Source organism: Enoplosus armatus, chromosome 23, assembly GCF_043641665.1.
Source record: "Enoplosus armatus isolate fEnoArm2 chromosome 23, fEnoArm2.hap1, whole genome shotgun sequence".
In the NCBI taxonomy this organism is placed as follows: Eukaryota; Metazoa; Chordata; class Actinopteri; order Centrarchiformes; family Enoplosidae; genus Enoplosus; species Enoplosus armatus.
The window spans coordinates 5,275,572-5,290,463 of NC_092202.1; the positions used below are offsets into that span (position 1 = coordinate 5,275,572).

The 14,892-nt window shown below is 40.8% G+C and overlaps 2 protein-coding genes across 2 annotated transcripts; both read left to right on the forward strand.

Annotated features, from left to right (window-relative positions):
• Nucleotides 1-1,842: 1,842 nt before the first annotated feature.
• Nucleotides 1,843-10,610, forward strand: LOC139305903 (fatty-acid amide hydrolase 2-A-like). Its single transcript, XM_070929852.1, has 12 exons — nucleotides 1,843-2,087; nucleotides 3,165-3,247; nucleotides 3,727-3,863; nucleotides 4,154-4,363; nucleotides 5,434-5,553; nucleotides 6,080-6,215; nucleotides 6,403-6,520; nucleotides 6,607-6,726; nucleotides 7,892-8,003; nucleotides 8,654-8,842; nucleotides 9,041-9,332; nucleotides 10,590-10,610. Exons 1-11 carry the CDS (start codon nucleotides 1,899-1,901, stop codon nucleotides 9,214-9,216), a joined length of 1,590 nt encoding a protein of 529 aa, XP_070785953.1. The 5' UTR covers nucleotides 1,843-1,898; the 3' UTR covers nucleotides 9,217-9,332; nucleotides 10,590-10,610.
• A 601-nt stretch (nucleotides 10,611-11,211) lies between these two features.
• LOC139306259 (ubiquitin carboxyl-terminal hydrolase 37-like) lies at nucleotides 11,212-14,611 on the forward strand. Its single transcript, XM_070930208.1, has 11 exons — nucleotides 11,212-11,257; nucleotides 11,387-11,577; nucleotides 11,736-12,019; nucleotides 12,211-12,342; nucleotides 12,532-12,655; nucleotides 12,754-12,905; nucleotides 12,992-13,091; nucleotides 13,257-13,333; nucleotides 13,445-13,568; nucleotides 13,694-13,754; nucleotides 13,871-14,611. Exons 1-11 carry the CDS (start codon nucleotides 11,212-11,214, stop codon nucleotides 14,107-14,109), a joined length of 1,530 nt encoding a protein of 509 aa, XP_070786309.1. The 3' UTR covers nucleotides 14,110-14,611.
• The last annotated feature ends 281 nt before the right edge of the window (nucleotides 14,612-14,892 follow it).

A 14,892-nucleotide genomic window follows, 5' to 3' on the forward strand; every position in this document is an offset into this window, starting at 1 on the left:
TAACATAAATACACCATCAAGCTGCTCTTATCAAAATAAATCAGATTACATATTGATCACTTGACTCAACATATAGTATTATGATGCTCTTGTAGATGTTAGTTTGAACCTAAAAATATATAGTTTCAGCCAACAAATACACTGAAAAAAGTCCAATATATGCAAGTTAGGCTGATGCAAGTATCATACGTGGTTAAAGAGTTAATTTCAATTATTTTACTTAAGTAAAAATATCAATACAACAGGGCAGAAGTATTATCAGCAAAATGAACTTCAAGTATCAAAAGTAAAAGTATTTGTTATGCAGAAAAACAGTCCTTTTTATATATATTGCTCTATATATTATTAATATTCAAGTAAAGTACAAGTACCTCAGATTTGTAGTTAAGTACAGAACTTTAGTAAATGCACTTAATTACATGGCACCACTGATTATTAACCAAGCTGAATCTTTAATTATTTATTTGTATTTATTTTGTTGTCACAGGAAAAAAGAGAAATGAAGCAGAAGATGCCAATGAGATGAAAGGCATGAACATGCAGTAAGATAAGATGTTATCAAAGGCCTCAATAACGTTTCACTAGCAATCTTTCAAAAGGTTAAATAACATAATTTATAAAGTCTGTGTGGAGCCACTGAATGCATCGTGTAAAACCTGTTCCTCTCAGTGTGATGGTTGTGTTGGTGGTGCAGTATGAGCTGACTGTAACAGACAGTATGGATTCTCCTTTAACCCACTGACCTGCATTGCAGAGGCGGTTTACGTGTTCTGTATGTTCAATGAGGAATTAAAGTCTTTAGCAATGCTGCCCTCTAGCGTTGACAGACAGTTACTTCATCCGGATATTATTTTAGAGTCAAATACAAAATGGCCCATTTCAGAATAATGTATATTATGTTATTGGATTATAATTATTGAAGCATTAATGTTAAATTTCAATGTTGCAGCATGTAAAGGTAGAGCTAATGTTAATTATCCTGCAGTGATCAGTCTGATCACCTGATCTGATCTTAACCTATAAAAATACATCATAATTTGTTTGCTGATTATATCTTAATACTATTCATCTGAATAAACTAAAAATAGGAAGTATAAATGGATTAAAGTATTTAACTCTAATATAATGTCTCATTTCTGGCCTGTGTGAAGGCAAAAGTTAGTCACGTTGAATTTGCCGTTTCATCGTTTGATAATAAAAGGTTTTAATGCTATCTCTAAATATACAATTCAAATACCAGTTTAACACGCACAATAGAGCTATTTACGCAACCACATTTATGTTAAATTCCCAGGTTAAACTTTACCTTTCATCCCTGGGGCCGATATAGGTCACTGTCAAGTTATCCAGAATAAATCATATGTATTCCGGTCATCATTTCGAAATAAGACTCGTATTGCATACATTGTCTTGCTATTGTTTGCAATTTTAGATTCACCTTGAAAGTTCATTCTTGACCCTGGGAATAGTAGTTTGACCAATAACTAAATACATAAATAGATAGATAGATGTTAGTTATTGGAATACAATGTACAATATTTACCTCTGAAATTAGGAAAGGGTTAAAAAGTCAAGTAAGGTACAAGTACCCCCAATTTCTACTTAAGTACAGTACTAAGAGTAAATGTACTCAGTTATATTCCACCACAGGCAATAACTATAAAGCTGAAACTAATCTACTATGTTGCTATATGAAGCCCATTTAATGGTTTTATTTTGAAGGTAAATTTCCGGTTCTAGCCTCACGCTCACTAACCTGTGCTAGCTTAAGTAGCTGGTATATATATATATCCTCCAGCCGCTGCATGCTAGGAGGTGTCCGGTAGTGTTGGCGACAGCGTCGGTGTGACCGCAGCCGAACAATCGTTGACCGTCCTTCCTCCCTCCGCGGTGGAAACATGGCACTGAGCCGTCTGGAAAAGGCCCAGGTATGGCTCTTCAAAGCGGTCATGGGAGTCCTCTTTGTGCTGTTTCGGCTGTTCTCGCCCCGGAGATCCGTTATGTCCGGGAAGAAGCTCCCGCCCGTCCGCAACCCTCTGCTGCTCGTGTCAGCGACGCAGCTCGCCAAGAAGATCCGACGGAAAGAGGTGTGTACCCGGGGAAACCGAGTGAGGACTGCGGCTGGACAGACAAGCGTGTTTTAGTGGCTTCAGACCAACAAATAGTCACTTCTACTTAACTAATGTTGGTTAATGGTTGTTTAGACTCACAAAAGTTACATAAGCTGTTTGGCTTTAAATCTGGCTTTTCAGTGAAGTGTGAAGTCTTACATCCACGTAGCATGTTTCTCAATATCATCTCAATATCTGGTCCACTGTCTAATGAACTTTTCCCTGCAGTTTTATTTTATTTATTAAGTCTATAAACCTTTAGAAATAAGACAGTAACACCTGTGGAATAACAACACAGCACACACCCGGGCTTCTTATCAGTATACACAACATAAAGTAAGTAAGTAGAGAAGCAGCTGCTCTGCTATAGCCCTGCAGCCTTTTTGTGAGGCATGCGATCTTCATCTTATTGAGACAGGTTGGACTTTGTGCGGTTTTGACTGCATTATGTTGTAAAGAATCCACAGTATATTGGAGAGGGGGAGAAACACCATTAAACACTGCAAGTTCATAACCATAAGCTTCACAAGTCGTGTATTCATTGTAGGGCTATTGGATTGCAGCATATTGTGCAAGTGTTGCTTTTATGTAGAGCTGAAACAACTGGTCGATTAATCAATTAGTGAACAATTTTGAAAAGAGATTATTAGTCAAGTTTCAGCTTGCGAAATGTGGATATCTTCAGGTTTTCTTTTACTATTTCTTACATGTTATTATAAACAGATTGGTTAACAGGATAACTGAGAAAACAGCACATTCATCTATAATGAAAATAACTGCTGCTCTAAATAGTTGCTGCTCTACTTTATGTCCACGCCCACTGTTATGTTAGCAGTGGAACATAAAAAGTTAAAGGATATCAATACATTTACACATTTATGAAAGAATGCATTTTTTCTCCTCTCCCTCCATCTTTAGGACAAACCTGTTTAATATGTCACCTGGAGAAATGAAGTGTACTTTTTTTTCCCACTTCTGGCGGTTTTACTTTTTCTGTTGTGTGTAACTAGTCCTAACACTCATATTTATAGTCTAAATGTTGTGTTTCTGCAGGTGTCAAGTGTGGAGGTGGTGCAGGCTTACATTGACAGGATCCAGGAAGTCAACCCTCTTCTGAACGCTGTTGTAAAAGACCGGCAAGAAAGAATCATTCCTCCTTACCTGATACTTTTACTTTTGTCTTTTTATATTTATGTTGAATCAATTAATCGTTTTACTCATATTTTAAAGCAAATATTTTCAGGCTCCGGCTTCTCAAATGTGAGGATTTGATGCATTTCTTTGTTGTACATGATAGCAAACCTAATATTTTTGGGTTTCGGGCTGTTGGTAAAACAAAACAAGACATTTAAAGATGTTACATTGGGCTGTTGGAAATTATAATACGCATTTTTCACAATTTTCTGACATTTTATAGACAAAAAAATCGTTTTAACGATAACAAAGTTATTGTTTCTTTTAATGCTGTCATTTTCCTTTTTAACTTGTACAAAATGTACTCGTATCAAAGATGACAGAAAAATGAAATTAATTATATAAAGTGTTATAACTGTCATGGCAACACTTGAATTCTGCCATATTTACATTTAAACAATTTGTCTCTCTCTCCATCCAGGTTCGATGCTGCCCTCCAGGAGGCGGCCCAGGTCGACAAGCTGATTGAGGAGGAAACGGGAGGAGAGGAGGTGCTGGAGGACCGACTACCTTTACTGGGAGTCCCGCTCTCTGTCAAAGAGTGCTATGCCCTCCAGGGTAAATTCCAGACATCGAATATCCTGTCGGTCACTTGAAACCAGGCACTTTACTTTGACTACATACATCAAATAACCAGAATTTGAGTCAACATTTGATACTGGTAACAGATATCCACTCACCCATTCACAGTTTAGTCTAACTTTTTTCTGAATACATCATGTTGTGTGATGAAAACACACACAAAAAAAAGCATTTCCAGCAAATAATGTTCTTGAAATTAGTCATTGTTTTTGTTTGGGGTTTACTCCATGCTGCAGTTGAGCATCTGACACATTTGCGTCTTGCAGGCATGCCCTACACTGTAGGTTTGATGTCCAGGCGAGGAGTCACGGCCACCGTCGACGCTCCAGCGGTGGCCCTGTTGAAGAGAGCGGGGGCCATCCCGCTGGGCGTCACCAACACCAGTGAGATGTGTATGTGGTCCGAGTCCCACAACCACCTCCACGGCATCACCAACAACCCGTACGACCTGGAGAGGATACCAGGAGGAAGTTCAGGTCAGCAGCTCTCGGTTTAACCTCGAGTCGACCTCTCTTTCAGGCAGGGAGTCAGACGCTGTTGTTGACTTGAGGTTCAGAGCCAAGAAGCATTTATTGAGACCAGCTTATTGTTGGAGTCAGTCTCTTTGTCTCCTGGAATAGCCCCGATAATCATATTACACTGCAGACGCACAAACACAGAGGCTCTGGCCCTGGTCCCTGGAAGGGAAACTCTTAAAGGGGAAGGGGAGTACTACTACATATGTGGAAACAAGTTGTATAAAGTCTTTTGTGGCTCCAGAGAGAGCTGCACAAAGTTTGTTAAACTGCCTCAAATGATGTCACTTGAAGACTACAAGTTTGAAAATTAAAAAAAATCTGTTTGTGTGGAGTTAGAAAGAAGTGAGCTTACCAGACCTCTGCAGCCCGCTCCTCACCTCTGTTTGAGGCTAGCAGCTCGAGGCTACATTAGCAGCTACTAGCATGACACACCCAAATCTCCAACTGAAGGAAGAAGAATGAGTGCACCAATGATCCTGTCCATTATGAGTCTGACAACGTTATAGGGGTGCTATGCTAAAGTACTCTTTTAAAGCTGTTATTTGTTTTTAATTCATTATGTGCAAACATGGTTGAAGACTCTTGAGTTATAGATGGAACTTTGTGTTTCTCAACTGATCATACCTCAAAATATAGGCCTCGCTTTCTCATTACCTTACAGTACTTTTATTTGGCAAATGCTATTGTCCATAGGGATTTACTGTAAGTGCATTCAGACCCTAAAGAAACAAGAGCTCGGTGTATTTTAGAAGTATAAGTTCTCTGAGGTGATAAACAAAACATTAACAAGACATAATATAAAGACTTGTTGTTGTCGAGGACTCCACTACTAAGAGCCATGATAAGAAAAGCTATATTATAGTATATAACATTATTTATTAGGTGTTCTGGAAAATTGAATATTGAATAATTGTTGCAGTTAATGTTAATGTTGTAGTAGTAGTGTAGTATTATTAAACAAGACTGTGGATAAAGCAGGACTGCCAGCTTATCTCTCCTCTCTCTCTCTGCTTACCTGCCGGCCTCAGGTGGGGAGGGCAGTATACTGGGAGGAGCAGGCGCAGTCATCGGCGTGGGCTCAGACATCGGCGGCAGCATCCGTATGCCCTGTTTCTTCAACGGTATATTCGGCCATAAAACCACCCCCGGTAAGAGAAACTACATGTTAAATATGTATTAATGCAGCCCGTCCTTATTCAGTGTGCTGCTGCAGTATCCGTTATATTAAATGACAATGTAAAAGGGGTCGCTGGTAGTGATGAACCCGAATTATCACTTGAATCTGCAGCCCTCATTCACAGAGCTTTTTTTTTTTAGTGAGTTTCAAGTCATTGTTTAGCGTGGTTCACTCTCATGGCATCTTTTTCAGCTGTTTTTAGTGAGAAAGCTCTAAAAACACACTGTTCACAATATGTTCAGCACCAAACAGCAGACAGACACAGTTAGCGACTAGCTGAGACCAGAAACAGAGCTAAAAGAGATTAAATATATCAGGTGGAAATCACTACAAATGAATGCTAATGTTTCTCCTTAAGTGCTGGATGTGTAAACAAGCCACTGTTTGCTAACAAGTTTGCCACATCAACTTAAAAGGTGATAATATGTCAGTGTTCTTATTGTTTCTGCTGCCGGCAAGGGCCCACAAAAATGAGTTACTGTGATGTGTGTCTGCAGGTGTTGTGTCCTTTGAGAACCAGTACCCTCCTTGCTCCGGCAGACACGAGGAGTACATCAGCAATGGTCCCATGTGCCGCTACGCTGAGGACCTGCTGCCCATGCTCAGTATCATGGCAGGACCCAAAGCTCACATGTAAGAGCTGAATGAGTGTGTTTTTTCCAAAATCAGCTTACTTTATAAACATTCAGATACTTTCTAAGCGTTCTTTTTTCTGGGAGGTTTTCTTACAATGCTTGTTGTAAAAATCAAAACCAAACAATGGCCTTTGTCCGCTAATGTTTGTCTAATTTGCAGTATTTGCTTCCACATGTTTACACAGGTTGTCTTTAAACACGAAGGTTGACTTAAAGAAGCTGCGGTTCTTCACCATCCCTCACGATGGCGGCTCTACTGTGACGTACCCCGTCAGCAAAGAGCTCATGGAGATTCAGAGGAAGGTGCGTTGAATCCATTGGTCAAATAACTTCTGCAGAACCGGGCGTATCAGGAAGGTTAATTAAAATCCTCACGCGATGTTCTTCAGGTGGTGGAGCGTCTGGAGGCCGACCTCGGGGTGAAAGTCCAAGAAGCTCGTTTCCCAGAGCTCCGCTATGGCTTCCAGATCTGGGACACCTACATGGGCCTTCCTGACGAGAAGGGCAAGGTAGCTGACAACCTTGATCCAGAGCAGCGTGTCCCTGCCTGTCTGTGCAGGACAGTTATTGGACATGAAACAGGAAACAGTCGTGAATCTGTCTAATAAGACGTGAATGTGAAAGAAAGCAGGTTGAGTCTTAGTCACAGCGCCTATTGTAGTCTGCTGCCCAGAAACGGTTCACTAATCTGTTTAGCTTTAGCATACCACACACACACACACACACACACACACACACACACACACACACACAGTGCTATGGGGTTTGCAGGGTCCTTTGGTTAGTTGAATAAGTTATTATTACTGTCATGCCATTCATGGTTTCCTGGTATAAAATGTTACTGCAATGATAATGTAATGTAAATAATGTGTTGCTCTGCAGAACTTGTACTTTTGATTCTTCTAAGTACATTTTGTTATAATACTTTTACTAGGATAAGGAAAGGATTAAGTAGGATTTTGAATGAAGACTTTTGCTTGTCATAGAGTATTTTTACATTGTTGTGTTGGTACTTTTACTTCAGTAAACAATGTGAGTACTTCTTCCACCGCGGATTTAAACTAGACTGTAAAGCACCCAGACACTGTGTTCAGTAGCGAACCGCTTTCAAAGGTTATGAAAATTATAAAAACAAATCTATTGCCTGGATAAAAAGCTATATAACAGTTTCTAAAGTTTCAACTATGGCGCCACCCAGTGGTGATGTTTGTTAACATGTTGATGAAAAAACCTTCAGACTGATAAAGCAGCAGGTTTAAATTGATCATAATTCATCATGTTTTCATCAGGCCTCTCTGATGTTGGAAGTCATGTCTCATCTCGCCTCAAAAATACGCAAAGGTCCTTCAGCGGGAGCAAATCTTTTGACTCAAGTGGATTTTAAAAACAATATTTCAGGCATCAAATGTTGCAAAAAAATCATGAAAAGCTTCTCTGATATTTTGTGTGCTGTGTACAGTGTGTATTATCTGAGCGCTACTATTTTGAGGTACTTTATGACATAAATTAATCACTTAGTGACTTGTTTTAAATGAAAATCTGGCGTTGAGGTAACACACTCACAGTAAAGGCACTAACACAGGTTAGTGTCACCACAAATATAATATACTCACTCTTGTGTAATTTGTGATTGTTTAGAAATAAATAATAAATATAATTGTTTTCTTGCCTTAGCCTCCTCAGACATTTGCTGAGCTGATTGGGGAACCAGGACGACCCGTGTGGCCTCTGTGGGAGCTGCTGAAATGGATGGTGGGGAAATCCGAGCATACCATGGCTGCTATTGGTAAGAGGGAAAAATATTGATTATAATTTATTTTCATTTGTATGAAGCTATTAAGGTTTACTCTCATCATTATTTCAAGACTGTCTTCATTGCATTTTATTTCCTAATTGCCTTTTTCATTCCATTTGTAATATCACACGCCTCCTGCCTCTAACAAGCCCAACAACTGCTACCAAATGTAGCCAGTTAGCTCCTGTTAGCTAGAGCAACAACAACGCTAAGCAGTTCTGAATCAACCAACTAACTGTTTCTTTTAAATACTTGACATAATTTATTCATATAAATATCTATTTCATAACAATATTGTACACTTTGGGGGCTCCATACAATACTGCACAGTATCACAAACTACATAAAAACAGATACATTTATTATTTGGAGAAAAACAATTTGTTGTTTGTTGTAAAATAGGTATCATCTATGATATGTAAAATGAAAATAAAAGAAAATGAGTACATACTCATATTGGCAGTTATGACGTCTCCAGCATGAAATCAAACAACAACATATGCACAGTTACACAAAATAAACTTTGGTTATTAAATACATTTTGTGTAATTGTGGCTGCTTAAAGTCTTCCTGTGTTATTCTGGTCGACGGCGTCTTAAAGCTGCAGCTGTGAACAGTATGAGTGTGCGTGACGTGTTCAGGTCTGGCCCTGGTGGAGATGACCCAGGTGTCCAAACCCTCACCCTTCATCATCCATCAGAAGGAGAAGCTGCAGAAGGGAGTGGACGAGCTGCTGGGGACTGACGGTGTCTTTCTTTACCCCTCGCACACCAGAGTGGCTCCTAAACACCACCACCCGCTCTTCAGACCCCTTGACTTCGCCTACACAGGTCAGTCCTCCTCAACTGTCCACAGTTCTGTCTCTTTCTTCTTCTGTGAGAATGCGCCACTAAAATGATCAAACTTTATACGTAATATTTCCAGTTACAGGACATCTCCCAACCTCCAGTAAAGTTGTCAGAAGGTGCTCCAGTCTTATTTTTATTTCCACATATGAAACCGTGACGTCCATTCTTCTCTGCCTCCAGGTATAATCAACATCCTCGGGCTGCCGGTCACCCAGTGCCCTCTGGGTCTGGGTGAGGAAGGTCTGCCCCTGGGTCTGCAGGTCGTTGCTGGGAAGCTGCAGGACCGCCTGACCCTCGAGGTGGCTCTCTACTTGGAAAAGACGTTTGGAGGCTGGAGGGAACCCGGAGCCGACTAAAACCACACGCTAACAGCCATGAACCAAACCTCCGGACTGGATCTGGCTGGATGTGGATTGAAGATTGTGGTACTCTCTGTCTGCCTTGCTGCTTGCCGTAGTACACAAATACTAAGGTACAATCAGATCGTTGAACGTTCAAGTGGAAGAGATTGATTTTTGCACTCAGTCGTTCCATTAAGTGCAAGTCATGATTTTATCATTTACCCTGTTCAAGGACTGTTGCGTCATGAGCACAAGCTTTAAAAACAGGTTGATTTTTATATTAATGGAAATGTCTTTTAATTGAACATTCACATTATCACGCAAAACAGGGCCTCTGAGCTGTTCATACTTACCTTTTATACAACTTGGACAATTACTTTTCCCTTGTTTTTACATGGGGCAGTAGTCCTACTGTTTTGTACTATTTTAACCCTCAGAAGGTAGAAGTACACAACTGCACTACTTTTACAGTAGCTTTGGGGCTTGTGAACTGAAAGTACATCAGCAGAAATCAGTGGCTCTTCTGGTCTCTCCATGAGTAACCTCATATTTTCACTTAAAAAGATTAAACAAGCTCATGTGCCAACCACCAATTAACTTTACCCATATTTATTTTTCTTGTTCTGCACTACATTTAAAACTATCACACGTACGCACACACACACACACACACACACACACACACACACACACATGTTCATGTAGTATTACACTGCTTAAATTAACCTTGAAATCTGCTCTCAAGTTCAGAGTGGATCTAACATATTTAACTGATCTAGTAGCCAAGTCATCACATTATTTTTTTTTTTTGTATTGTCTGGATATTATCTAAGAACTGCTTTTGGAACATCAAAAACAACCAAAATCTGCTGTTGGTAGCAAATTCATGAACTTGATTCACATTGATTGCCCTAAATATCATATCTATATCTGTCTGTGTACAAAGTTTGAATGGTTAATTGTTATTAACCATTCAAACTGGTCTGATTCTAATTTATTGCAATTCTAATTTATTCAAATTCCGGTGTTCCCAAAGAATTCCAAAGACTATGATGTCAATGAAATATCATTCTAAAGTCTGTAGGGTCATAACATAATTTGCACTGAGATTTGCAAACCGACCTTCGATATCACAGCCAGATACTGAAAATTTTGCAAAGTTTCCGTCTTACTGAGCAAATTACAGTCACTACAAAGATGTTTCGCTACCTTCGCAGACGACTTAAGGTATACACTTGATTTTCTGTCGTTTAAACTAAACTAAAACTACAATTGGGATTGTGAATTCTGAATTTCTCAATGTTTTTTGTTGTTGATATTTCTGTGTGAAGCAGCCGATTATGAATCTGTCGTATTTAATCACGTATGCTTTTATATGTTTTAAACAGAATAAAAGTCAAACTGATGTGGAAGTTGGAGACACGAAAAGCTCCAGCCCACAGAAGAAGTAAGATGTCTCATAATTATATAATCTGCTCTTTATGGTATCTTGTATGGTGTTTTATTCAATTTGTTTGGTAACATAGATACACACTCACACTCTGTCATAATTGTATTAATATTTTTCTAAATATGTCACTTGTAAAAGGACAGTGATTATGTCTTTCCTGAAACCACCAGGAGAGTCAATCCAATTCTGATTGACTTTTAGCAATCATTTTGACTCGAGTACACAGTTGAATTATCATCTGTATTTTCTCTTTATTTCCAGTGTCAATGTAGAGGAAGACCCAAAAGAAAAAACTGTGGTCCCTGACTCTACGTCTACCTCAGCCATCACAGTCCTCACAGCTCCAACTGAGGCTCCAGGGAATAAAGCTAAGAAGGCTTCCTGGTGGCGTAGGTGGCTCCGTAAGAATGTATGTTTATCAGAGCTGAATATTACAATTACAATAACATATAATAACCACTGACCAAAATGGTGCAATAATTCGTGCCTGTCTCAGCTGTATTTTCTGGGTTTATGATTTTATACCCAACAGAAAACCAAAAAGACGCCAGTGAAAGAAGATGAGGCAGAAGTCACAACCCAGCCACCTTCTGCCACAGAAAAGAGGTATGACATCTCTTTACTGTCTGTTTCTATTTTGGCTGACTGAACACATTATATTGGTGTTCCTTTTATATTGTTCGCCCCTCGGGACCGTACAGTAGAATAACCATCTGTGTTTCCCTTTATCTCCAGCGTCAACGTCATCAAAGAATCTGACAAAGACGCCGGTGTCCAGGAGGCTTCACCCACCCCAGTCTCCACTCCAGTCTCTACCCCAGTCTCCACTCCAGTCTCTACCCCAGTCTCCACCACAGTCTCCACCCCAGTCTCTACTCCTGTCTCTGCTGCAACTGAGACTAAAAAGAAAAAGAAACCGTGGTGGCGTAGGTGGCTTCTCTCTCGCCGCAAAGTATGTTCTACAGAGCTGAATGTTGCTAGTGTTACCAGCTGACTAAACTGCTAAAATGCTAACATGCGGATTCTGCATATTATGTGAATATGATTTTGCTGTAAGTGTTTTTTTTGTACTGACACTCAACAGAAACACAAGGTCGCGTCTCCAGTTGTGACAGACCAAGGAGCCGAGAGAAGCCATCCACTTGAGACAGTAGAGGTCGAGCCGTCCAAAGACAAATCAGATGGCAGCTCAAGTGTGATCCCCACTGATGAACCAAGGCCAAGGCAGCCGACCCCAATCGGTCATGGTGGGAGTCAGGTCGAATCCATCGACATCGATCTGCGGGCGAATATATATGCCCACGTCTCAGAGTCGCGTACACCAGCCACCAGAAAACACCTCTCCAGAGAGGAGCTAGTCTGCCTCGGGTATGTACCTGCAAACAGACTCATATACACACACTGAACGCTCATGTGTTGTTTTTATACTTGCTTGTATATAACGTTGTTCCAGGTTTAGATATATCAATCTTCACCCCTGAAATACAGCTGAAACATGCACACTGTGAAGAAAACGAGCTCCAGTCTGAGTTTGGTCCCCTGTCTTTGTTGTGTTTAAGGTTCCCCAACCTGGCGCAGACCTGCTACATGAACTCCACTCTGCAAGGCCTCCTGACACTGACTCATTTCGTTCAGGAGGTCCACAACCAGCAGGAGGTGTGGAGTTCTCACTCCGAATGTCGACTCATCAGGTACAGCACCTCCACACACACGCACACACACACACACACACACAAACTCACACACACACACACACACACACTCTCACACACACACACACACAGATCACTCTTTCTCCGCTAAATTTGCAGATTAACAAGAAGTAACAAAAACAAAAAAACTGTCTTCTGTCCTTTCCTCTTCATCTTTGCTCTTCCCAGAGGGTTTGTGGAGGTTGGCGTCTGTCACTTCTCTGTCAACAAGAAGGAGAAAAAAAGTGTCCTGGCTGCCTTTAAAAACACAGTTGCTGAGTATAACTCAGAGTTTAAGGACAATAGTCAGAAAGTTAGTATGCTTTATGTTTACAATACACAACATAGCACCACACACATCTTTACGAACGTCTTTTTCTGAACATCTTTGTTCTGTATGTTTCTGTGCAGGACGCCCATGAGTTCCTCAGCTGTGTGCTGGACATGCTGAGGTCTCCGTCCGCCGGCCTGCAGACGGCAGCAGTGGACATGGGCATCAGATACACTTGCCCTATCGATGCTCACATTGCCTTCCAGATGTTGAGCACCAGGACCTGCAGAGGGTATGAATGCACAGCCACTTACTTTTTTACACTTACTGTGAAATCTGTAGCCGTGTTGTAACACGAGTTGTCCCTTTATTCTGCAGATGTGGTATGCATTCCCCGAGGGTGGAGGATTTCCTCAACCTATCCCTGGACCTGGTGCCTGTGGGCTCTGTGAGCCAGAGTCTGCAGGAGTACATAAAAGTAAGTGGCACATCTGCTCATTTACTCTGAGTTTAATGTGATTTCATTACACACTACACACACAAACACTCCACCCACATGTTGTGTGTTTGTTTGAAAATGTCATTCGTCATCCATGAAAAGAAAAACTAAAACCTGCTTCTTACTCCTGTTCCCTGCTTGCAGGAGAGCCAGCTTGAGTATAGATGCGAGTGTGATTCCAAGGAGTCGTCACAGCAGTGGTCATTCTTGACATTGCCAAAGTATGTAATATCATCCGCAGTTCAGCCTGAACACTTTCCTTCTTTCTGTCAACTTGTGATCTGGCCCTCTTCTCTCCATCTCTCACTCCTGTACCTCTTTTCTGTCCACAGTGTACTGATTCTCCAGCTCAAAAGATTCAGATTCACTCCATCCTTCGACCTGGAGAAAATTGCCATCCCCGTCGTTTTAACAAGGGAGCTTCTGGTGAAACCTGAAGGCATCATCACTGATGAGGTAAAGATGACTTTTCCTGTCTAACAGCTTTATTTGTTGCATAGAAACTGATCCTAGAACAACGATTTACAGAAAATCTGTCAAATATACAGGACCTGCTGTCAAATTTAATTGTTCTTTTCTAGGCATCAACTCGCTACTCGTTAGTCAGCATCGTCAGCCATTTGGGCTCCACAGCTCACTCTGGTAAGTGTTTGGTGGCGTTTGGTAGCTTCACCTGTTTGAAAATGATTTTCAAGGTTTAAGAATCGACCGCTTCCTTTGGATGTGTACCCTTAAAGAAATGTGTCCTCTCCTCTCAGGCCATTACATCTGTGACGGTGCTTACAGAGAGCAGACATCAGGGGACGTGACAGAACGCTGGCTCACGTACAATGACGACAAAGTGAGCGAGACAACCGGCTCTTCCGTCTGTCACCTGCGGCAGCGAACGGCATACCTGCTGTTCTACGAGAGGCAGGAAGGAGCTCCATCTGTGACCAAAAAAACGCAGGTAGACACACCACACATCTTCTTCCCCATAGACGAGGGAAGAAGATGATGGTTGTGTAAGTAAGTATGTCGTATCGTTTATACGTATACATACATATATGTTTATACATGTGTGTGTTGTTTGCCATTCAGCAGTAGATGAGTCCTGAGGCAAGAGCAAAGAAAAAAATAACAACAACAAAAAAAAACAATTTAAAAAACAACAACAACAAAAACATTAAGTGGGGTGGGGGCTCCGATGCCACTGTAAGAAATCTTTTGATCAGGACACGTCCTTTGACAGACTTCAAGAAACCTATCCTGTCTCTCTCAAGAAGAAGTCGTCGGGTCACCCCAACAAGTCAAGAAGAAAGACGAAAGAACAAACAAACACCAAAACAAAAGAAAACAATCTGGTTTGCTCTCTGGGGGGGGGGAGGTTCTTAAGATATAGTGCCAGGTCACCCCAACAAGTCAAGAGGAGAGGAGAGAAGAAGAAAGAAGAAAACAAAAACAAACAAACAAAAAACATTAAGTGAGGGGGGAGAAAAAAAACCAAAACCAAAGAAAACAAAAACAAACAAAAAAACAAAAAACATTAAGTGGTGGCGGGGGGGGGGGGGTGTCTTAACATATAGTGACAAGAGGAAAGAAGAGGAAAGAAGAAAATAAAAAAACATTAAGTGAGGGGGGAGAAAAAAAAAAAAAAAAACACAGAAAACAAAAACAAACAAAAACAAACATTAAGTGGTGGTGGGGGGGGGGGGGATCTTAAGATATAGTTGCCCTGTCCTCCACTGCCACCGTACGGAAACTTCACCGTGTGGAGTCATCTTTGATCAGGACACGTCCT